This window comes from Micromesistius poutassou (assembly GCF_964030765.1).
Source record: "Micromesistius poutassou genome assembly, chromosome: 8".
Lineage (NCBI taxonomy): Eukaryota > Metazoa > Chordata > Actinopteri > Gadiformes > Gadidae > Micromesistius > Micromesistius poutassou.
Window position 1 is genome coordinate 10,712,937 of NC_140278.1, and position 24,908 is coordinate 10,737,844.

General features: G+C 45.1%; 1 protein-coding gene across 1 annotated transcript; it reads right to left on the bottom strand.

Annotated features, from left to right (window-relative positions):
• Positions 1-4,239: 4,239 nt before the first annotated feature.
• macf1b (microtubule actin crosslinking factor 1b) lies at positions 4,240-20,230 on the bottom strand (the record flags this gene model as incomplete). Its single annotated transcript, XM_084472311.1, has 39 exons — positions 4,240-4,265; positions 4,432-4,552; positions 4,774-4,919; positions 5,138-5,261; positions 5,355-5,429; positions 5,626-5,780; positions 6,084-6,246; positions 6,390-6,556; positions 6,661-6,775; positions 6,916-7,104; positions 7,481-7,624; positions 7,787-7,912; positions 8,176-8,370; positions 8,992-9,151; positions 9,510-9,679; positions 9,793-9,912; positions 9,995-10,201; positions 10,667-10,822; positions 10,936-11,106; positions 11,871-11,999; positions 12,257-12,454; positions 12,774-12,929; positions 13,047-13,211; positions 13,357-13,458; positions 14,217-14,318; positions 14,414-14,536; positions 14,781-15,007; positions 15,397-15,628; positions 16,022-16,225; positions 16,536-16,754; positions 16,836-16,943; positions 17,104-17,223; positions 17,413-17,657; positions 17,781-17,865; positions 17,976-18,135; positions 18,303-18,469; positions 19,031-19,201; positions 19,285-19,341; positions 19,565-20,230. The coding sequence occupies 39 exons, from the start codon at positions 20,228-20,230 to the stop codon at positions 4,240-4,242; spliced, it is 6,366 nt and encodes a 2,121-aa protein (XP_084328437.1).
• Positions 20,231-24,908: the final 4,678 nt, after the last annotated feature.

The window sequence follows — 24,908 nt, forward strand, 5'->3', positions numbered from 1 at the left end:
AACATAGGCTTATTCTTATACAAAAATTGGATCCAGGCTATATCAAAATATAGATAATATTATACAATATGATATATTATATCATATTGTACATTATATTGTACATTGTAGGCTATTTATATATGATGCTATACCTGCAGCACAATTTATCAATGATCAGTGCTTGTCTTTTGGTAAAATATGCAATGATCTATTTTGTTGCAACAACATTTGATGATTTGTACTGGACACATTTTAGCTTGAATTCAGAAGCAAGATAATTGATCATCACTTTCAAATCACATTTATATGTCGTCATTTGGCAGACACTCACAGGTAAGACTAGGGACAATAAAAACACACATTAAACATTAACGACGCATGGTAAAGCACCAATAAGTTGAACAGAAAAAACAACAACTAATTATTGGAAACACATTAGAAATACCTGCAGTTACGATCCACTTCAGATGACTGGGTATCCTGAGTGTTGGAATGTAAGTTTCCCAGCAAAGTGGCACCTGTTATGTTACACAGCCAGTGATCCTCTTACGTCAACGCTACACTAACCTTTTGCAGGTTTCTGCTGTGTTCAACAGATGAAAAAAACTGAGATTTGCTCAGTGCTCATGTGATCACAGAGGGGCTGTACGGGGGGGTATAGGGGGTAGGTTGGCTGGTGGTACTCGGGGGGAGGGGGGTAGTTTGGTCTTGGCTGCCAGAATCCTGGGACACTAGTGAGAGAGAAGGAGAAAGAGATGTGGGGGGAAGAGAATCAAATCAAATGTGAAAAATTGAATGAGGGAAGAATGTAGGGGCTTCAATGGAGAAGAGTGAGGGAGAGAGAGAGAGAGAGAGAGAGAGAGAGAGAGAGAGAGAGAGAGAGAGAGAGAGAGAGAGAGAGAGAGAGAGAGAGAGAGAGAGAGAGAAGGAGGCTAAAGGTCTACAAGGGTGGACATGCTGTCCTGTATGATGTAAGGTGAATCTTTGTATTCAGCCAACCATAAGATTACTTTGGATGGCAACGTTGGGATTTCTCAGTGGGCAGTTGGTCAGCACTCAGCATGGCTTTTGTTCCGCATAAATTCCAGCTCTCCTCCTGGGGAGCTGATTTAGTGGACTGTATTCACAGAGTGCCCCCCCACCAGTTCGACCTCCACTGTGCAACTAGTGAAAATATGCTTCCCGGTACTGTTTATTCAGTTACACATTGCAGGATAATTACCTATTGAATATCTTGAGCTTCTCACAGAACTCAATTCAAATATTTGCCATCCGATCTAGCAAATTACTTTAGTTAATTTCAACCATATTTCCCAATTTTCCAGTTAATTTGTATGAATAGATTAAATGTACATTGGCTTGTAAAAGTACAATGTGTCTGCATTTGCTGTTTATGAAATCAAACCCAATGAACTTTGATAACGACATTTATAGATGGAAAGGAAGTAATACAAAGTAATACATGTAAAATTGCTAATTCGTGTGTGTGTGCGTTTTGGTTTCTGTGTGTCCATCCACATGACCAACCAACACACATGTCGATGTCTAGTCAAAGGACAGTGTTGTGATGACGCCTGAGGATTCTGTACTACATTCTCATGACCTATACTCATGTTTTTTATGTATGACTTCTTTCTTCCTCCATTCTAGCTCAGCATCAATATAAACAGACTGATAATTCAGTGTTTTCTAGTTGAATCGACTGCTTTCAGAAAATGACAGTACTCTATATATCTTTAAGGGTTCACATTAGCCTTGCTTATGTTAGAAAGTGTACTAAATAGCCACAGATTTTAAAATAATTCCCAATAATTGTGAACTTTCTCCACATCCTAGCTCTAATGAATTATAATATTGATTAATTATGTATATTGAAATGAAGGGTATAACTCAATACATGGGCATAACAGACGAGTGACAAGAAAAAAACCCTGGTAGAACCATGCTAGTGACGGATACCACGGATAGACGAAGTTATGTCTTATTTCGCTTAATCTATAGTATACAACTGCTAACACTAACCACAATAAAAGGGAAAAAAGAGGCATAATAAAGTGTGACTTGAGTTATGTGATGGAAAAATCCACATGTTTGTGTTTATAACTTAGGCCTTGTTCTTACCTTTCATGTATTGTCTTGCCAACCTGTCGACTATTCATTGACCTTTGTGTTTGAGTAAACGGGTCACCAAAGGAGAAGACACCCCCTTAGGGGGACACCCCCTCTTTTCCTTGATAAGAACACAGGCACCTCTTGGGTAAACATCAGAGTTGATTATTGACATCTACAATATGGGGAGGGGAAACTGTATAAAAAACCCTGTCAAACTGTATTCTTGACTCACTCTGCTAGAGAGGAGTCTAATGTATGCATGCATTAAACCTAGGATAGTTGCTTTCCAATGTATTGTGTGCTTTTTTGCAGTGGGAATCTCATCTGGCCTAGACGCAATCTCTGTTAAAGGGAATTGCCATGACAGTTACTGTTAGATTCCAAAGGCATGCCTGGCTAGTCAGGGTATGTAATTCAGCACCGACCACTGTCAATAAACAAATCAATTACAACAGTCCATGTTTCATTACAAAAGTGTTGTTCTTTGTTTACAAGTGACCGAACATCATTCTTCTAATTTAGTCTAAATACGATTCATCATGTGCATCCTGGGTATAGAAACATGAACAGTACAGAACATTTAGGGTCCCTAAAGTTAAAATAGGGTCGCAGTATCTTACAGTATAGTAAACTGACGTTGTGACATCAAAGCTGAAATGAGAAGGTACTATATTGTGCATAGTAACGTTCAAACATACTTCCAAAAGAACATCCACATTTAAAGACTGCATAGCCCCCATTATAAATCATTCAATACACAAGCATCCAGGTGGAAACATACTTCCAGCCGAAGATGGGAGTACAAACTTGACATACAAAAACAGGGCTAAATACCAGATATAGGACATTTACAATGCTTCAGACCTGTCCAGGCTTGTTACCTTGCTTACAAAATGTAACTTGTCATTGTGTTGCTATTCAAAAGACACTCATTATAAACAATATTTTTTAAAAGGTGCATTATATATAGGCATGATGTGTATTTCGAGATAACAGATTTTGATAATGTAAAGAATATGTTCATTATTTTAAAAGGTACTATAGAGTGTACTATAAGTGGCACATGACAATGACAGGAAGGTTAACCATTTAAATGATTAAAGATAATCAGAAACAGTGTACTGCTTTGGATTTAAAAGTGACATAGCAAAAAAAACGAGTGACAGTGCACAAGTGGAAGGACGGTTAAAGTAAAGGCAATTCTTCAGAAATATTGTCTCAACATGGCTAAAATCAAATACACCAAATTGCTTACCCAATTTTTTTTCCAAATATTGCATTACAATCAACCTTCCACACACCCTTACATGTATTACACGTGACAGTATTCAAAAACATATACAGTCTGGGAATATGATTCCAGAATAATAGGCATACCTCAACCTGAGAAAAGAATCTCTACAAACCAACTGTGATCTCTGTCAATTTAGTGCATTGATCGTTAGACTCTGTAGCATTTAAAACAATACTCACAGAATATTATATATAAAAAAATATCAAAAACAGCAGTGAGTAAAAAATACCACAGTGGCCCTGCCAACAATAAAATGTTTGTGAAATGTAAGATAAAAAATGTTTCTCAAAGCTGACACTCATCTGTAAGATACAATGTTGGTATCTTTGTCGTATCGGTCAGTGTGAACTGAATGTTACGATAGTAACTTGCAGCAGGGAAGGATAATATTATCCCATGAAGTAGTCCATGATAAATGAACAAAATAGTATGTGATGTGGCAGTTTTAAAGTTTAGTTGCCGTTGCACTGGGTTCATAATCGACACAATAACGAAAACGTAACATGTTTGAAAGTTTGATCGACCCCATGCTATACATCCATGCATTCTACTCTATGCAATCTCCCTATATAATATCAGGAACTACTTTATCAAAGCTAATGAGGGGGGGATATCATATTACATCCAAGCTGCCCCCTAGGGCATTCATACAAGAGTGACCTCTGTCTCAGGTTTCGGCACCAACGTACAGTCAAATAGACGGCCATTCAGCACTTCCCATCGGTTGATTTCGTGGTGCAACGTGACTGGTGTGTTCTCCTTCAGCTCTCCTCTGTTAGGGCCTTTGTTCCCAGAGCCCAGGCTTCGGCGGGCTGCTCACAGAGTACGCAAAGCGCCACGGTCAAAGGTGATCACGTGGGCAGTTTCTCGACCTCTTCTAAAAAGACGACAAACAATGAAGAAGAAAGACTTTTCAGCGGGTTCATTTTGAAAGGCAGAGATGGCGAGTTTGTGTGGGACTAAATATGCCTTTGGTCTGAAGAGGATGGTGTGCAGCAGGCCTAATGTTCATGAGCTCGGTGATTTGCTTGAAGGTGACTGACCACATGGAGAGGGGGTGAGGTCCTCCCCTGGGGTGGTAAACTGTAGGTCGGTCCCCAGTGCAGCGATGGAGCTCCTGGGACGAATGCAGCGGTCACCTGAGAAACTTCTGCGGAGCAATGCCTGCAAACAAGGATTTAGAAGGAAACGGTTAACGGTTATCTTTCTATCGTCTCAGGGAGAGTCTGAAACTACCAGATTCTGAGTGAGAATATTGTTGAGATTTGCTTGTGATCATTTACATGTTAAATCCCAAAATAGCCTAAAAATAAATGAAATACAGACAATAGCAAGCCCTTTGTCCACATAAACAGCACATTCCAACACCATGCTAGCTAGCTCACCCTGCGCGTCATAGGGCTGGTGGGGGCAGAGGCACTGCTATACAGACTAAGGCTTGAGTTGGACCTGCTGACAGTCAAGCCCTTGGTGGAGCCCCCAGCTGGGGACAAGTACTTCTCCTTGATCTTCAGGTTGGTCCGACCCTTCACTGTAGAGGTCAAATGGAAAGCAATTGTCAAGTAGAACTGATTTGGATTGAACCCCTTTAATCCATCCTTATATTTAGTTGATAATGATTAGATGTATAAGTAAAGCAGTAACTCTGTAACGCTTCCAATGGTCTCATGAATGTGGTCCTTTAGATTTAAACATGTCATGTCGACCTTCTTAAAAAAGGAGGAGGTTCTGTTTCCGTCTCCCAGGCACACTTGCCTCTACACGGGTCGTTCTTGACCAGAAACTCATCCAGAGCTGTCCAGCCTCCTCCAACCCGGACCATGAGGGTACTGCGTAGAATGCGCACCATCCGCAACTGTTGAGAATCCCCAAACTAAAGAAATACATTGGAAGAAAACGTAATGTTATTGTGCCATCAAAAATGATGCTGTTGCTTAGTAGCAGGTCGGTTAAATAATCCACTCACCCTATATCGATTGGCACTTATCTGCTCCACTTGGAACTTCCTGGGGCAGTTACACTGGGACACCTGTCGACTCACCTGTAGAAGACAGCATCATACATTGTTGTCATAATACTGAGCTATAATTTGACCTCTGACATCCATCAGCTATTAGTGGGTAAAACGCTCTGTGAGGAAATGTGTTCATTTTAGAACACTCCAAGCTCAGGGCATCTCTCTCCGTATTGGTTCGGGCATCCATCTATTCTATCTATTCAAAGCCTGCAAAATACACCTCTTCATTGATATGATCAGGGTCCAGCGGCCTCCGGTAAGGGTCTCTGCTCGGGTGGAGGGCGCTGACAAACTCATAGTAGTCAATGAAGCCGTCACTGTTGGTGTCGAAGATGCTCGCCACTGCATTCATCTCCAGAGCGTTGGTGGGAAACTCTGTTGGAACAGTGATATGGAGTCATGGTGTATTCAAGACCAAATTGACACAAATATATTAGTATACTGTAGTGTGTGTGTGGGGCTATGAAAGGTCCTGTATGGTCAAAAAGATTAGCCACGAGTACATGTTGACCGGGGCGTTAATATCGCCTGATGTTTAAAGGAGGAAAATTATGTTTGATTGAGTGGAAAGTTTGGGATGCAAGATTTTTCTAAGCTAAATGGGTTCACAGGCCCATAGAGATTGGGAACCTTTGGCTCAAAGGATCAGGGTTATGAGGAGTATTCAGCGAGTCATACTTGATGCTAAGACGTTATCCATGAACTCCTTCAGGCTGATGCGTCCATCCTGGTCGCGGTCAATGCTGCGGAACACGTCCAGGATGCGAGACTTCAGGTGGCTGATCCACTGCATGTAGCGCCTGCGCCAAACATTGAAGTCGAAATTCGCAAATTCCTCCATCTGACCACAAAAGAAAATAATTTAAAAATCATTTTCAAATCAATTACATTCATCTGAATGATTTGAGGTTAAATCGTTGATAGATGTGTTTGCAAGATAACCCCTTTCATTTGAATGAGGTACTTAATGAGGAGTACTGGGACCTGTATGAGGGTCAGCTGGTGCTGGTCCAGTCGGGTTTGTCTGGCCAACGCCAGGAGCCACAGCCTCTGCCAGCTGCCGACCAGCTGAGTTAGCTGGGGGGTCTGGGGGTCCAGGTGCTCCAGGGGGAGGGCAGGGGCTGGCTGGAGCTTTAATGCACTCCTCTTCTCTGGAATAAGGATTGGAGGGTTTCATTTAGCACTGAACATCCAAGTCATATTTGGACATTTACTGGATAACATATTTTAAAACATTGTCGTGTGGATGGCATACTTGTAAATAGTCTTTTGCTGGGGGAGATCTGCTGCTTGGGAATGCTTTTGCGCTTGCAGGATTTTGTGGCGTTTTCCACCTCCGGAAACTTTCTGTTTAACTCCTTCATGAACACCTGCACACGCAAAGATGTTTCATGAAGTAACTAATTACGGTATAATATGCATTATACACATATGTACATTCAATCAAATTCATCAAATTTCATATTTAAATCATATTTCCATCTCTATTGATACTAAAATGGAACCATACCATGTGCTGTGCAATGATGTCCAGGTTCTGCTCCACAGAGTCAGGGAGGGGCTCCTGGTCTCTGAGGCTGAGGGCCTCCTCTGCGGAGGAGATCCAGTCCAGGAGCCTCTGCCCCTCCTCCCTCTCCGCCTCCATGGCTGCCAGAGCCCCGTTGATCCTCTGGTCCTGCTGGTCGGCCCACGTCTGAACCTGGATCCAGAAGACAGGGCTGGGTTTGGTCAAGGCATACTTTGTATGGTGTCCAGTGGCTTGGGGTTGACACACCCGTTGGAAGTGTATCATGTAAATTACGCTTATGTTATTTTTACTTTTACTTTTTGTATAGACTGCCTTTTTTGTGGCTCAGATTCTACCAGCCAGCGAGCTAGTTGGCAGAATATAGTCTACTAAGTGGATAGGGTGTTTGACTCCCAGCTGAAAGGTTGTGGGTTTGAACCCTGATGACCACAGTCTACCTGTAGGCCTCCTTTTCCTCAGCACTATTAACTTCTATTCAACGTCTAGTAGTAAACAGAAATAGTAATCGTAGCCAGTCAGTTGTGTTCAGGCGTGAGGCCCCACTGACCTCCTCAAAGCGGGTCTTGGTGACACTGATCCAGGACTTCAGGGTGATAATGGAGTCCGGGTGACAGAAGGATAGGAGCTCCTCCCCCAGACACCTGATGTCCTCTAGTGCCATCTTTTGGGACTGCAGAGCACTCATGGACTCCTACACCAACCCCACAAATTAAAGTCAAGATATTAGTATTTTGAAGTCATGAAAATGAAACGTTTATTAAGCTTTTTAACTTCAAACGGTAGGATAATGCAGTGGTTGGGCAGGAGAAAAATATTTGTCTTTGAATTAGAATTAGAATCCCATGTGGCCCACCTCGTGCTGTTTGCGGAAGGTGAGCAAGCCCTGCCATTCCTCCGGTATGATGCCGTACTTCAGGACCCTCTCCACCTCTGACAGGCGCTCCATGAAGGTGTGGACGAGCTCATCAAACTTCTCAGCCTGGGGAGGATAAAGAATTTCATATTTAATATCCTATCTTTTTTACTCTTGTAATTTGATGACTATTTTTGCTATTCATTTTTTATGAAAAAAATACAAATCTTTTAAATTTCCATTTAAATCACAATGATTCAAATGGTTAAAAGGATTTTGAGACAAAGACAATGATTCAAATGAATCGCAGTCTTTGTGATTCAAACAGTTTCAAATGATTTTACAGTTTATATTATTTGGATTCAGAAACTGATTGGATAGGCTGTTACCTGCTTCAGCGCCACCTCAAGGCGGTCCTGCTTGGTGACAGACAGTTTGCAAACCGCCTCCCAACGGCTCTCCAGCTCATCCATCTGCTCCTGCAGCCAATGGGCATCGCTGGTGCTGCTCCGGGTCAGGTCCCGGACGGAGCGCTTCAGGGTCCTGATGCAACCCGCTCTCTTCCCCAACTCCTTCTGGAAGGCCTGATGAGAACCACATCCAAGGTTGGGATAATGTTATAAGCTTCTCTAGGTACGATTCAAGAGTTTAGCAAACACAGGAGATAACAGTGAAGCTTGGTGAATGCCTCTGCAGTTAAATTATAGTTTACCCTCAGTAAAAAGAGAAGGAGCAGAAAAGAGCGAAAGAGAGCAAGATTTTGAAAGTAAACCACTCAAAAAGCGTACCCTGCTGGACCCCTCTGCTAAAGTTTCGCCACTTTAGCAGAGGGGCATTCATGCACCTGTGATTGACAGGCATGATGGATTCCCCAAACTAATCAGAGAAGAGCTGCTCTGATTGCTCAGAAATAACCTGGGAGCAGTTTAAAATCGAAATGGATCCAGGCTCAGTCAACTAGAAACAGATATTCTCACAGTGCATTTCAATCATGAAAAGCTGATGGATGGCTTTGGCATTCTTAAGAAATTACACTCAAATGATAGCTGTTAAATATTACCTTCCTTAACTTTATCATTAACATATAATAACACAATTATATTGCGAACACCTAATGACGTAGCTTTACAGTAACATTTCCCTCTATTATTAAAACATATAGTAAGGAATATTGGCATGTATGATATAATGATACACCTCCGTACCTTATGCTTGTCTATCAGATTGCTGACCATGTCCTTGTCGCCTCCCACAGGCATGTCCTCGGCCAGCTGAGGCTCTGCTCTGTACAGCCAGTCATTCAAGGCCTGTAGGGCGTCTGTGAACCTGCCTGAGAACAACAGTGCCTCCTCCAGTTTGTGTTGCCTGGCAGAAGAAAGTCAGAATGATGCAGTTTACTGGAAAATGCATAGACATAGACAGAGCATGGGTGCTATCGTTAATCAACCTTTTTGAACATCCACATTGTCTCCCTAAGAAGTAAACAAAAACATGTCTATTTGCATCATTGTTGTATCTTGTAACCACAAATAACATTTGCACTTAGCTACACGATGTACAATGCAACTGTTCTCACTGCAGCCATCCCTTTTGTTTACAAATACATTTTACCGCCTCCATTGATTGTGTTGTGGATGGATAGGATTCATTTTGTAGACACCCATGATTTCTAATAAAGCAGTGCCAAAGAGGTGAAAAGGTAACACAGTGCAGGTTCCATTACCTCTCCATTGACTTCCCGTTGATGGTGTCCCAGGAGTCCTTGAGCTCAGCCAGGAGGTTCTCCAGATGCTGTCTGTCTTGGCTGCTCTTCGCTCTGTCATGGAGGCTGCGGCCGTTTTTCAGCGTGGCCTCATACATGGGCCTCTTGGACCTCATCAGCTTCTGGAAGTCCTAAATGTACAAGTAATGGGCTTCAGGTTAAAAAAATACATATTTTCACAGATCATGTACATTAGAACAAAGCTTTAGTGAACTGAATAATGAATTAATCTTTTTTTCTGCACCTTCTGTTCGGTCAGCTGCTGTTTAATTTCCTCATGGGTGACAGCAATCTCTTTATGGGTGTCCAGCGTTTGCTCAACTTCAGTTATCCAGTCGATTAGCATACGCCACGACTCATTGAACTGAAATATGCCAGACGATTACACCATTAGAGACCAAAGTTAAAAGAGAATTAATCAACCGTTTTCTGGAAGAAGAACCTACCTGTCTAGCGTTCTTCTTGACCTCTTCCAGAATCTTCCCTCGGTCGGCGGTGTGCTGGACCAGCTTTTTGTAGCGGTCCTGGACAGTCATGATGAGGTTGTGAATGACGTCGCAGTCTTCCTTCCTGCTCAGGTCCGTCAGTCTGGAACCCACGTTCTCCACCATGAGCTTCCTCTCACCGTAGCAGTTCACCTCGTTCACCAGAACCTTAAAGCACATATACTGCTGGAACCAAATGCAAATATCTTGTCTGGGCCAAACATACACAGGTAGGAATTTGAAGGCAGGAATGGCTAGTGGTTAGGGTGTTTGACTCCGAGCAAAGTCTAAGAGTATTTAATGTATGCATACAAGAGTCTCCTCTCTAGCAGAGTGAGTCACGATCATAGTGTCACAGAGTTTTTCAACAGTTTCATGCCCTTGCAAGAAAGATACCTCATTCCTTAAGAACAGCAGATGTGCTAGGTAGTGAGATAGTAACGGTAGCAATAAGACATTGAACAAGGGGTCCTTGTTCGGGATTAGGCATTTTCCATTACATTTACTGTAGTCATCTTTGAGCAAGATACCTAACCTATACCTTTAACTTTAATCTTTGGACAAAAGTGTCTGCTAAATTAATAAAGTAAGCTTGGTCGCCATGAAGGAACTTAGATGTTTGAAAAGACATACCCTGTGATCTTGATGCTGAGCACTAAGACTTTCCGGGACATAGCTTGGAGAGGGCAGCTCAGCAATGGACTCTTCACACTTGGCCATCTTGGTGAGAAGTTCCTGGATGGTGCTGTGGAACTCCTTAGCCAGGCCCAGTCCTTGTGTAAGCTTTGCCTAAAAGAGTATAGTATGTTATACACACAGATAAGTCTGTCAAAGCATAGGCTGGTGAGCTACAAGCAGGCAGGTACCACTCATGTAAGTGATGGTAGGCCGAGGTGACCAACCTTGCGCTCCTGGACTTTGCTGTACACAGAGGTCCACTTCTGCTCCAGGATGGACATGCTGTGCTCCGTGCCGGAGCCACGCGCCACGTTGTTACGCTCCAGCATCCTGTGGATGGCGTTCCTTACGTCTGTGTACGCATGGAGTTTCGACTCCATCTCCACACACAATTCCTGCCATGAATGGAGAAGATAAACAGGTGTTTATCATCTTATATCCCAGTACAGGTGATGACCACATTCATGTTATATTTCTTTAGAAATATTATCCGTTGTTGTTTATGTGGATTTTGTTATTCATTATAAAACGGGTGGCTTAAATCAAGCGTTCTGATTGGTTCCTAACTGTTGTATATTGAGTGTATACACACAGCTATGACGCCCGTTCAGTTTACAGAGTTCAGTATCACTCTGCGCCTAACTTGAACTGTTGTTTATTTATATATAAAAGCAATAGCATAGTTCACTGAAGCCTAAAAATATGTTGATTGCTGGAGAGGGTGGAAATGGTGAATGGTAAAGCAATAGGCACACAGTGAGTGAACTCGATAATAGGCTAAATTGCCGGCGAACCAAGCTACCGTCTCTAGCCTTCTCTCTGAAGGATGCTACAGTGTGTTGCATAGCAACCGCCGTACACTTTGCAGGCAGCCAGGAGGGACTACTTTTTTGTATTCGTTAAAGAAAAAGCTTTTCTTTAACGCTTTTTTTGGGTCGCCAACGCCCCTTAACTGTGGTATAATGAGCACATACCACAGCCTGTTGTGATCTATTGCTTAATTACCCCGTCCTGTATACAGGATGGTGGTATTTAAGACGTTTATTTATACAGATTGGTATTTTCAAATATTTTCAAATATTTATTTGGGTTATGAATTAGTTAGGCCTAAATATGCTGATATAGTAATGTACTGAATGATCAGGCAGATCAGTCTCACCAGGTGTGCATTGAGCCTCTCATTGGCTGAGTCGGGCATGCCCCACACTGTTCTGGTGGAAGACAACCTCAGGTCTGTGTTCTCCAGCCACTGGAGCAGATCCTGGATCTCCATCGTAACATCTTGCACCTGTGAGGAAAATAATATATCCATGGAATGGACAGGGATAACAAGTGAGAATACAAATTAGTATAATGTTGGCATTAAAACACAGTGACCACAAGAGGGCACTGTTGTTAAATGACAACAAATCTGATGATTAATGACAATCATTCTTAATCATAAATGTCCTTTATAAAAAATTTTAACTGTACAACTGAGTACAACACTAAATCCATAATCAGTTTATTTTCTGGTCAGATCTTGTGTTGTTTGTCAGCGTTCACCTGGCTGAGGTTATTCTCCAGCTCCAGCTGTCTGCGCTCCGTCTCACAGCGGACAAACTCCCAGCGTTCGTTCAGCAGCTCCAATAGAGAGGGCAGGCCGTGGGAGCCGTCCCCGGACCCCGCCTCCAGCAGCCCGCGACCCGCCAGGTTCAGGGCCTCCACCGTACGCACCCGGGACATGACGTCATTCCTCAGGACCTTGGGACAAAAAGGACCGAAAACAAATACATTGGCCATGAGTTCAGTTAAACCTTCACTATGTAACTTTTATATTGAAGCTATATATTACATAATAAATATCTGAACTAGAATGTTCCTAAAAAAGCCACAATTCTTTTCAATGTATGTATTTATTCTACACCCCCCCCCCCCCACCAACCATGCAACAAAATGAGCTGTAGCCACAAGTCAAGCTTAGGTGGTTGCTAATGGGAAAACCTACATTGTGCATATTTAAATTGAACTAGCATTCATCACTACTAATTAGTTTGTTGTTATCGCTTGTTGTAGCACTTACTTTGTGCTTGGCCAGCTCTATCTCACAGGTCTGTAGGTCGATGCTGATTGGCTGCAGGCCCTGCAGTTGCTCAGCGGTTCGGGAGAGCCAGGTGTGTAGCTCGTCCAGCGTGTTCTGGAACTGACCCAGGCCCAGCAGGGCGCACTCCAGTTGATGCTGCACACAAAACATAAAGACACAACGATTCAACTGTTCTGCCTTGATTCAAATGCACCAATACAATACTCAAGACTGATCTGAATGGGTGTGGTTATGGCGCTCTTCGGGACTGACCTGTCTGTTGACCGTCTCGGACTCGATACCGTCCCAGCGCTGCCTGAAGTCACACAGGGGCGAGACGGAGCCCGGACGCTCGGAGCCCGGGGACAGCCGGCACACGAAGCGATGGTTCAGACTCTCTATCTCTATCTTCTTCTGGTACAGCTCTCGCTTGAACTCCTGAGGACGACCGCCGCGAGGGAAACAATGGTCACTTTGTTTTAGATACACTATATACTGTAGTAGTGTAGTCAGTATGAGGCCAAGCTAGTAAGATACTATGGATTAGGCTCAAAAGTGATGTGGTTTAAGTCTATGAGCTCACCTTGAGATCACAGAGCTGCTCCTTGACAGATTCCAGGTCAGTGCCTACCATGAACTCCTCCGTAGACCTCAGCTCAGCCGATTTTAGCCACTCGAAGAGCCCCTTTTTGGACAAAGAGGAAATAAAGGTAATCCATTAAAGGAATCATTAATAACGTCCCTTTGTGTGAAATGGATATTTGCAATGCACACGTTGAGCAGTAAATGATCCCAATGTTACGTGAGACAGCAGTAACTTGATTTGTTTTAGAACACCCAGAGCCATGTAACACTACTGATATGGTGACACATGTTATTCTAATTCTCTGTTGTTATTCTTCTCCTAAGAAAGTGTTAAACACTGGTTACACCATCCCTCCCATTAGTTTCCCATGGGCAGGGAGCTGCATATTCTGTCAGACACTCATCAGCAAGAGCCACAGGGAGCGAGAGTCATATTTCATCCAGTCCAGCCAGAGAAAGGACGAGCTCTGTGTTGGCAGAGCGCCCACCCCACTGCTGGGGTCTGAACAGTGGAGGCCTAACGGTCCAAACTGATCCGGTTGAGACAATGAGAAATCCAAACACTGCATACTGGGAATGCACAGTGTGGCACCAAAGTTAGATCTTTCACTGTCGCACGTAACAAAGGCCCACACACACACACACACACACACACACACACACACACACATGCACACACACACACACACAAGCGTATGCACATTTGAAAGGATGCAAGCTGAAAAACCCACACAGACACTCCCACACACAAAGACGGACACAGACACACACACACACACACACACACATACAAATGAAACATGTGCACAAGCACATGCACACACGCACATGTACACACACACACACACACACACACACCTGCATAGTATCCTGGTAGTATAATGCCATCTGTAGGGATTCCTCCAGCTTCTTGTGACACTCGTGCCACAGCTTGCTCACATTGTTCCATGTGCAGTAGAGCTTCAGGAAAGGAAACACAGAGGGTTCAAGGTTCATCAGGTTTGTCAAGGCAACCAAACTCTGACACAAATATTTCGATTTTTCAGTTTTCCCACCTCGTCTAAGCTCTTTGTTACTTCCGGTTTGTCTGTGTCTCCACAGGCGGACATCAGGTCCATCCCCAGCATTCCCAGAGTGTCCAGATCTCCTTGCAGACCATCTATGTCCTCCCTCAGAGTCTGGGTGTCAGGAGACAAACATGAACATCACCAATGACGTGAGAATATTGAGCCACACAGATCTCTTTGGATAAAACAGACACAGACCGTTATACACACACCGCTGCATCCATTGACAAACTCAACTGTATTGTTCCAGTAGGGGACATTTGACGCAAAAGTAAGAACACAGTAACAACATCCACATGGCCAACAACAGCAGCTGAAGAGGTGGTGCAGACAGTGGGGGCGTGGTCTCACCAACCTGCATGCTCTCCAGACTCTGCCGGATGGTCTCCGAGTCTGTGCGGCTGCCGTTGAGGTCCAGGACGGCCTGCTGTGCGTCGCTGAGCGCCGCCGTCAGATCTCCGATGTCGCTCCAGAACTTGAGGGCTAGATCCAGTATTTTCAGGAGCCAATGGTCCCTTTCTTCGGCCTCCTTGTGGGTCTCTGCCCACAGCTGGGAGAGACTGGACACCCTCTCTTGGATGGCTGGAATCCATGAACATGTATGAATACAAAAAGTAAAAATAAATATTGCTTTTTAAAGGTAACATGTTATACCACCAGGTGTGAGGTGTGATTAGCCGTTAAGTCGTTTTAAGAATCTGCCGTGTCCACGTAGATGTGTGCTGGATAGATCAGTCCACCAGCCTACCCAGTGGACTGGAACAAGCGTTGCTCATCTATCCGTCATACTAGGTGGACACGCTCACTTGTGATCTCAGAAGAGGCTGATTTTCAAAACGGCTTGTAACGGCTAATCACACTCACACCTGTGGTATAATATGTCACCTTTAAGCAATATCTTACATTTTTGGTTGTTTTTTTTTACCTACACATAAGTAAAACCATCTGAAAAGACTATAAATGAGCTTGACCTTTTCCTATGGAGTCGTCCCCTGCGGCCTGCGTGTTGGCCAGCAGCTCGTCCGCCTGGGTCTTGACGCTGGCCAGGCCCAGCTCCAGCTTGGCCAGCTCGGCCAGAGTGTGCTTGTTGTCCTGTAGCTGCTCCTGAATCCTGGGGGACAGGCCCTGCAGCGAGGCGGGACACTGCACGTGGCTACGCAGCCGTTCCAGGCTCTCTCGCACCAGCGTCATCCTCTCGTTCAGCTGTAGGAGCGGCCACAGTAAGAGGTTTGTGTCTTTGTGTGTGTGTGTGTGTGTGTATGTGTGCGCATGTGTGTTTGTGTGAGTGTGTGTGTGGGGGTTTGTTTTTGTTTACAGTTACAATTGTCTTTGTTGCACATGGGGGATTGCTGAGGAATAAGATATAGATAATGGATGATAGGTTTCTGTTTTGTTTTTTGTATAAGATATATGGTTTGTGGCCCCAAGAAAACAATGCAATGCACATGGACGTTGACGTTGACAATATGGGAAGATGTCGACTGGGTTCAAGCAATGTTAAATAGTTAAGAAACAGGGGTTCCCAGGCCAAACACAGGGCTGAGTGTATGCCCATGGCTCTGGTGGAGGGGAGGGGTCATGCAGGGTATTCATCACCTGAGCGTAGCGGGGGAGGGACTCCTCCAACAGGCTGGCAGCCTCCCTGACCCGGTCCCTGATGGCTCTGTGTCGTTCCTCGGCCTTGCTGGCCTGCCGATGGAACTCCTCCCCCTGGCTGGGGTTGAGCTCCGACAGACGCTTGCCAACGGAGCACAGTCTGGCGACCAGGGGCCTGTGTTCTGCAATGGACTCCCTCAGACCCTGGGGGGCAGGGGGGGAGAGGCACAGATAAGGAACACAATGTGGAGACGGATGAATAGGTTGACATTTACATTTCATTTTGTATTATAGTATTTTCCTGTCAAAAATAGATACATAGATTTAAATACATTGATTTTAAATCTATTGTATCTTTCTGATTATGATTTAAAGATAAAAGGCATGCATTCAGACTTGGGTTTTAATTAAAAACAGAACAAAGCGTTCAGTCATTGCTCTTGAGGACAATGACCTAGTTGTTTAGCAGAGGGGGGGTGGAGAGGAAGTGCTTGGAGAAGCGTTTCTGCGGTACCTGTAACAGGTCTTGTTGCTCCCGGAAGGCTTCATAGCTAATGGTGCTCAGTGAGAGCTGGCCAATAAGGGCTTGGGTTTCGAGTAACCATGGCGATACCTCGGCAATGCCCTCTGAGAACTGCAGCAGGAGCGACTGAGCATGCTCAAGGTGCAGTACCATGTGGGAATTGGTGGCTGCGGTGGTGTTGCATTGTTCCTGTAAGGCCTCTATTGTGTTCTATGAATAAAAGAGAGATTGTGTAAACATGTAGAACAATTTAAACGTGATAATAAGTGTTTTTGCTTGTTGTTATTGTACCTGCAGTTCACCCGTCTCCCCTTCATCACTGTATGTGAGCAGGATTTCAGAAATCTTCACCATCTTTTCGAGGTTAAACCTATGTTGAAGAATCTCCACAGCCAAAATCTGTGTCATGGAAATAATACACTTACTAACATGTTAGATATCTGCTAACATAGTATCGAAAACAGAAGACAGAGACTTAATATCTAAGTACACCTAACACCTTTGACCTATTAAAATATATTTTGACATTCATTTAAGATATTTAGATACATTTTCTGACCTTCTGCTCATAGAGTTGCTCCGCTATGAGATTTGGATCCAGAGAAATGGCTTTCAGCTTTTCAAGATTCAGTGCCGTACTCTTGAACCAGGCCATCTCTTTGAGTACAGCCTGCTCCAACTGGCTCACACGAGAAGGGAAAATGTGGTAGCATGTATAAGTCTTTAAACTTCAGAACAGCTATACTAATAGTTTCAATTCAGTTTAGATGGGTTAGATGGATTATTTCCCCCTTTTCACAAACACCAATACCAACCCATAGAGCAGTATATTCTATACAAATAGCCTTGAGAACCGCGGCTCCGTTACCATCTGCCTCTCAGCAGCACAGAGCACTGCATCCCCAGCGTGGGCCTGAGCCCCGGTTGGCCCCAGGAGCTCCCTCTCGATGCGGCCCAGCCACAGGTGCAGGTCTTCCTGGCTGGAGCTGCAGCGACTGCAGGCCTCCAGGGCCTGCTCCAGCCGCTGCAGCACGTCCAGGCTGCTCAGGCTCAGTACCGAGCTGCGGATACGCAGAGAGTCCATCTTCTCCTGCACCAGCTGGGCTTCCTCCTCTGATACAGGACCAGGTAGTAAGGGGACAGTTTGACAGTGATCTCTTTGGACAATTCCATGGTACTATCCACGTGGAAGAGAATAAACAGTGAGAGGTTGTTTTGGGGTTATTTTATATTTACCGGAAATAGCCTCCATTAGGTTAAGCCCTGTCTGCTGTATGTTCCCCAACTCTGTGTTTTTGACTTTGATCTCTTCGACAAAAGCCTAAGAGGGAAGAGAGGGAAGTGAATCAGAACCTGTGTATGAATAGTTGAGACTGTGGCCTTATAGACAAACAGCACAGCCACAGCGATCATCATGGGAGATGTCTAGACCTGGGCACGCTCCGTAGCCTCTGGTAGATGCAGCATCAATCTCTCTGAGTTGCGTAACTCTGCCAGGCCTTGCTCCACGGACATCAGCCACTGCTGAAGGCCGTCCACTCCTTCTTGAAAGTGTCGTGTTCTGGGCAGAATTAACTCCAGGCTTGATCTCCTGCCAAGACCATAAAAACAGCGACACTCAAAGATTACTTTTTTTATCATAGGTCTTCATCATGCACTGTAATAGTGCATGTGAATGAAACCACTCTCTACTCCAGAGGGCTACTCCTTGTATCATCCAGCTGGGCTTTCTCAATTGTTGCCAGACAAAGTGCTGACCTTTGCTCTGCACACAGAATCAAGGCCTCCCACTTCTGCTTGAGGGTGGACAGCTTGACCTTGGCCTCTACCCACTCATCTCCTGGGTGGGCCTCCACCAGCCCAGGGCCCTCTGAGATGGTGAACTCCATGCTCTTCCTACGGTCAGCCAGGAGGCGCAGCAGCAGCTGAAGAGTGACAACAAAAGAGGGCTCTCAGGTAAAACCTCAAAAAACCAAGAGTTACGGTCTTAGGTGTACCGTTTCTCGTTTATTACAAATGCACACCCAAGACTCTAGTTGACTCTAGACAACTAGAGTCAAAATCTTTTAATGTCATTTAATCATCATGAGAGAAAACAACATGCTGATTGTGCCAACTATCTGGCACACATGTTAACCTAATAGTAATTAAATTGCATACTGCTCCCATTTCTTTGTGTCAGTGTTGAGTAAGACCTGGCTTGTATGTCAGGTTCACATTGTTAAGGATCAGGCAGGTTTCGCCTTGTTTAAAGACCTCACAATGACTGCAGTCTCTAACTGAAAGAAGGGAAAAGTCCTTTTCATACCCTCGGGAAATGTTCACAAACACTTATAGACATCCATTGTGAAGATGCACACCCTGTCAGAGATCACTCATGTGTCCTTTATCAGGTAAAGCTTTCCTCTGCATCCTTCTTGGTTTACACAGTTATTTGTAAAACGGTATTGAGGGTTACAATTCACAGCTGAAGTGATGATGATCACCTTTTGTTCTTGCAACTGCGCTTTCACCACTTTGACCTCCGACGATGGTGGCTTCTGATTGGCTGTGAGCTCCTCAATCTCACAGACCCAAGTGAGCAGTGAATCCAGGTTTGGGAGGAATGTTTCTGTGTCTGTCGACTCATCCCTCAGGGTTAAAGCTGATCTAGTTCCCTGGATACAGTACATAGAGCAAAGAAGTGAGAATGAGGAGCAGCAGAATGAAGGATAGACAGAGTGGGGAAGTTAAGACATACCCTCCATCTATCCAGGCTGGAATCCTGGTCTGAACTGGAGTGTCCATCACTTTGGAGCTGTAAATCAAAAGTTCAAGAGGAAATGAGACACAAAATAGTTCTCCACAACCAATATGTGCATTCATGTCCCCATACAACACAAATAAACACCATAGAGTTGTGAATAGCCACCAAACAGTTGAAACCAAAATGACAACTGATGAAAAATGTGCAAAAGGTATGCATGGGTGGCAAAGCAAAGAGTGGTGTTATGATAGTGTGTTAGTTTTGTTTTGTTGACCTCTGCCAGTTCTTCCGCCACGCCGTTGAGCACCCTGACCGTCCGGGTGACTATGGGAGCGCCTCCTTTCTCTCCCGACGGATACTCCGTCACCTCTACGATCTCTGTCACGACCGTCTCGGTCACCTCCGTCACCTCGGTGACCTCACGGGAAGCCAGGGTCTTCCAGGACCAGGGGCTCCCCTCTCTGGAGTCCCTCCTCTGGAAGCTGGCCCGCCTCTCCGCAGAGCCCTTATCGGGGTACGCCAGCGGGGATCTGCCGAGGTCCGGGGGCATGGTTCTCCTGGTGAGGGTCCCGTTTCGGGTTGGGGTGCTGTGCCAGCCGTTGTCCAGAGTGCTGGTGCTGGTGAGGGTGGAGGCTGGGGAGCGTCGGAGGGGTTTGTCTGAGACAGGGGTGCGAACCGCCTCCTCCCTTGCCTTGTCCACCTCTTTCTCGTTCTCCTTGTCGCTCTCCTTGTCCGTCTCTCTTTCGATCCTTTGCTCTTTGCCATTGGTGTCCACCCTGGCGATGTCCTGAATCACCTCTTCCTGCTTGGTCCCGGGCTGAGTCTCTGGCCTCTGCCATTCTCTTTTACGCTGGTAGCACTCCTTCAGGAAGTCCTCGTCTGATCTCACATGCTTGGACCTTTGGCCCAGACAGCTGGGCCGGCTGATGAGGTTACCCATAATCCTTCAGGCCAGAGGCTTGTGAGGTAAGAGGTGGGGGTGAGACCCCCTGGCCATGCATGCAGAAGATCCCTGTGGCTGCCTAGAATAAGACAAGGTGGCTTTGTGTCATAAAACAGATTAAATTGCATCATTGTACACACTGACAGAGCCAAACTGGTGCCCGTTATGGCTCTTTACATTCACGTTCAGTGTAAAGGCAACAAACAGAAAAGCTATATAGGTTATTGAGAGACAGAGATCATAAATATTTAGACAACACCTTGTTCTCCAAAAGATTGATTTTGCTCTTCCTTGCCAGAGAAAGGCCTACAGTGGAGATACTTGGCTAGAACTTGGCCCTTTGTCCACAATAACACCAACATCAACATAGAATGGCACTTCCCTATCGCAAATGGAGCATTTGGCTAGTGCCCTCCGTCTGCTTGGATTCAGAATCATTCAGGATCCCTCCATTGTGCCTGGCACCCCAAACACCCTGCCCTGCCAGCTCCCACCCTCTGAACACAAACAACACATCCTGGACGAGTCCAAGGGAATCCATAACAGATCTGATTAAAAATGACAGCCATAGAGACACCAGGACGCCTCATCTCCATGGTAGGGGGAGGGGTTTAAACAACAGGAGGAGTTCCATGCTGATACTTCCAAATACTTGACATACTTTGTATTCATCATTTCATGAAACAAAGTAAGAACAGCAGCATCAGCCCATCTGGGCTCACAGTTTCGACCGATGGGTTAAAGGTGACCGTAATTATCTTGGTCTAAGCTGGAAGGAAGCGGAGGTGAGCCAATCGAGATCACAGGGAGTGTCTCTGTAACCCACTCCCCTAGAGGGGGGGGTAGACCATAGCTCACACGGGTCAGCCAAGGTCTTGCCTGCTCCTTGCAAAATACACGGGGGGCTAATAAGGGACATCTGTGGAGGGCATTGTAAAGTTGTCTCTCCGTGCTAGGGACCTTGTTTTTGTAATTCTCGACCAAGCAGGTGGTGGAGTGTCGCTAATTGTTTTTTTAACACACAGTTCTGGTCACGGGGTCACACTCATTCTGCTGGCACACAGACTCATACCGCATGGCAAACCAAAGCCTTTCTCCTTTTCTAAGGGTCGGACACAAAGACGGTCTACAGCAGAGCACTGTGTCATTCAGTTCTTTAAATTCTATTCTCTCAACAAAACAACATGAGATGAACCATGGATAGCCCAAAAAACAGATGTGCATTATTAGATCACGGGGTTTAAATGGCAAGGTTATAATCATCTATGAGCACACATGCACATTAAGCTATAGTAACCTAGCTAGTTCCACATGGTGTATTATGATCGTGCAGAGTGTGTCATGTCTTCCTAAAGATGTGCAAGAGGCTGTACACAGTTACTGTGATGCCGGGACAAAGCCTGAGGCCTGGGATCAATGATTACCATGTTAGCTCAAATTGCTGCCCAGTGGATTCCCTCGGGAGCGCAGTGAGAGTGTGCGTGGTTCAGTCCACATGGGTGAACAATTCAGGACAGCGGGCGCAGAAGGTGGTCTGAATATGGCACCTGGTGGTCTGTAGGCTACACCGTGGTGTTCTCCCCTCTAGGGGTTGGCTTTAAATCTCATGACTTTCAGTTGTGTAGATATACAATTGGGTATATGCTTATCTGCAAATGTTTTGATTTTGTTAAACAGAGTATTGTTTTTAAAACCTGCTATACTATCATATTATGTTGGGCAATAACCTATACTCCGATTTGCATAAAAATTGTATATAGCATAGCTCATATCCATGCATTATTATGCCCTCAGTAAAAGCAAGGCTAGGAACTAGTCAAACATTTAACCCATCTAGTAAATGACCCAGACATCCCCCCACTTAACCTGCCTTGAAGTGGCCCTTAATTCAGGCCCAGCCTTTCTCCACACACTGATTTATGATACATGACTGCACTCACTCCATTCCCTGATGAATCTAATTACAGCCATGGTGCTTCTCAGGGATTCATTGAAAGACCGATTAAAATCTGCTGCACTAAAGGAAAATGCCAAAGAACATGTAGCAGCAACTATATATAAAATATTACCAAAATATATTTTTTTATGTTTTATCTGTTAAAAAACAAAACAACTCGAAACCAACATGTGTGTGTGTTCACTGCACCACACACGCCCACCAGTACAAAGGCACTGAGCATGGTGTGTAGTTTCAATTGATTCATTTTCAGGATGCAAACCCGCCCATGAAATGCTTCACATACTACATTGCGTCCACGTGGTACAATTAGCCACTGAACAATAACCATGAATCAAGATGGTAGGGTCCCATGATAGTGTGTCTCCATACTGGGAGCTACTCAAGTAGTAATCATGTGAGTGTTTCCTTATCAGGGCTGACAGCTGTGCATTCACCCATGTGGCTGCTAACATCTTAGGTGGATGCTGCACAAGGTCATCGCACAGACAGCCCCCCCCTGAGTGAGTGACATTTTGAATCAGTCTTCAAAATATATAGATTTTATAAATATCAAAAAATATATCAGCACTGGGCCATGCCTTTTCTTTACATATGTCATCAGAATTTGCAATCAATAAATCCACATGCCAACTGAACTATACCTGATCCTACTACAGCATGTTACTTATTTTCTGCCGGTTCAAAATGCCACGTGCTTGGCCAATCTACACCAACAAATAAATCCACCACTAAATAAATACAACGCAAAAAATATAAATTCTTCAATTGAAGACATCATACTTACAAAAGAATAATCCGTCCACACAGAGAGGCGCATTCAATGGGATCAGTTGCATTACAACACGTCACTATGTGCCCATGCCACTCGCACCCTTTAGCCTAGGAGCTATTCCCAGCAAATAAATGACATCATGCTCAATTTGAAATGAGTCACATGGCTTTGCGCTGCTTTACCCTGCCCAGCAAATTCCAAAAACCAACTTTCTCTTAGCCAATCACTGCCCACCAGCAGACTTGGCGGTTTGAGCCCATGTGAACAACTTACCCAGCAGCGCAGACGGGCGCAACGGCTAGAGTTGAGGAATTCCACGAGTCCTCCACCACCATTCAGATTAGGGGCACCACGAGTGAACACAAAAAGATCCAGCTTTGTCTGAGCATCCTTTGAATGCTCTCCAGTTTCCCCAGCATCCCAAATAGAAGGTTCCTCACACACATGTAAGCTTCCACCTTCCCCCCCTCTTCTGAACACACACACACACTAAATCAACCCCACTCATTCACACTTGCTCACATACGAACACACTTTCTAAACACAGTCACACATGCCCTGATAACTCACGCTTTTCCCCGGTTGCCCACGGCCACAGGCAAACAATGTCCTCCTCTCCCCTCACGGTGGTACCCCTCCCCTCACTTTCCCCTACGTTTCGCTTCCCCTCCCACCCAGCCAGCCCCGCTCCTCTCCCTCTCTCCTCTCCCTCTCTCCTTTGTTGTGGGGAGCCGTGATAGAGGAATTCCCTTGTTAGGACCGCCAGTAGGATAGGGCTCCCAGATGAAGAAGACAATGTAGTCCAACGGCAAAGCAGTACTTCCACAGCTCCCCGGCCAAGAGTGGATCTTTTCTGTCTCTCATGGAGGGTAGATTTGGCCCGTTCCTATGTTGTAGCCACAGCAGCAGCAGCAGTAGTAGCGGCACCAGCAGCACCAGTGACAGGCTTCCCAGTTCTGCCAAACCGTCACACCCCTGTATCAGGCTTGTTAGGCAGTGAGGGTGCACCCTTACCTTCCCCTAGCCTATACTCGCTCTGTGCCTGCTACCCCCCTCTCATCCAAAGCCCCTCCTCCTGGTTTTCTTTTGCCTCAGAAACTCCATGTGGTTTTCTGGGGATTGGGGGGATGCAACAAAAAAAATAGAAAAAAAATGTTTTCAAAAGACCCCAACACTGCCCCCTCGAAACATTCACATGTTAAGTGACAGCTGCCCCAAACTCGCTCTGTCTCTGCCTCTCTCTCTCTCTTTCTCGCCTCTCCCCCACTCTCTCTATCTCTCTCCCTCTCTAACACACACACACTCTGTGTGACTCTGTCTCTCTTCAGCTCACTCAGCGATTGCTGGGGAGTAGCAGAGCCGACCACAAAAGGAGGGACCCCCACCCACGAAACCAACCATCTCCTCCATCTCCCACCCCCCGCTCCCTGACCTTCTTCCTGTCTCAGTCCCCATTCAGAGTCAGTGCAGTCGTCCCCACAGCGGGGACAAAGACAACTAATTACAGTAAAACATCTCAGATTACTTTCTCAACTCACTTCCAGTCACTGCAACTCTGAGCCAGGAACAAAGGGCCCAGTAATAAACACACACACATTCACACACATTAACCCACACACAAAGGACATTGGGTAGATAATAGCTTGTGTTTTCCCCAGATGCCTGCCTGGGAACGTGAAGGAAGCACCCCTGAGGTGAGATGCTATCGTTCTTTCTGTTCGTCGTCACAGAACAACTGCTTTCCACTCACCAAACCACATGCAAATGAGCCGATGGCAGTTAGCTTGGGTGAAGTCATATACTTTGATTGGATCAATAAATTGTATCCTACAACCATCCTACAGCCATAATAAAATAAACCAACATAAAAATGGCCTAGTGTTGGTATTATGCGTGACACAGGTATCATCCTCCTGGGAAGTGTATTCATGTCTGCTCTACTG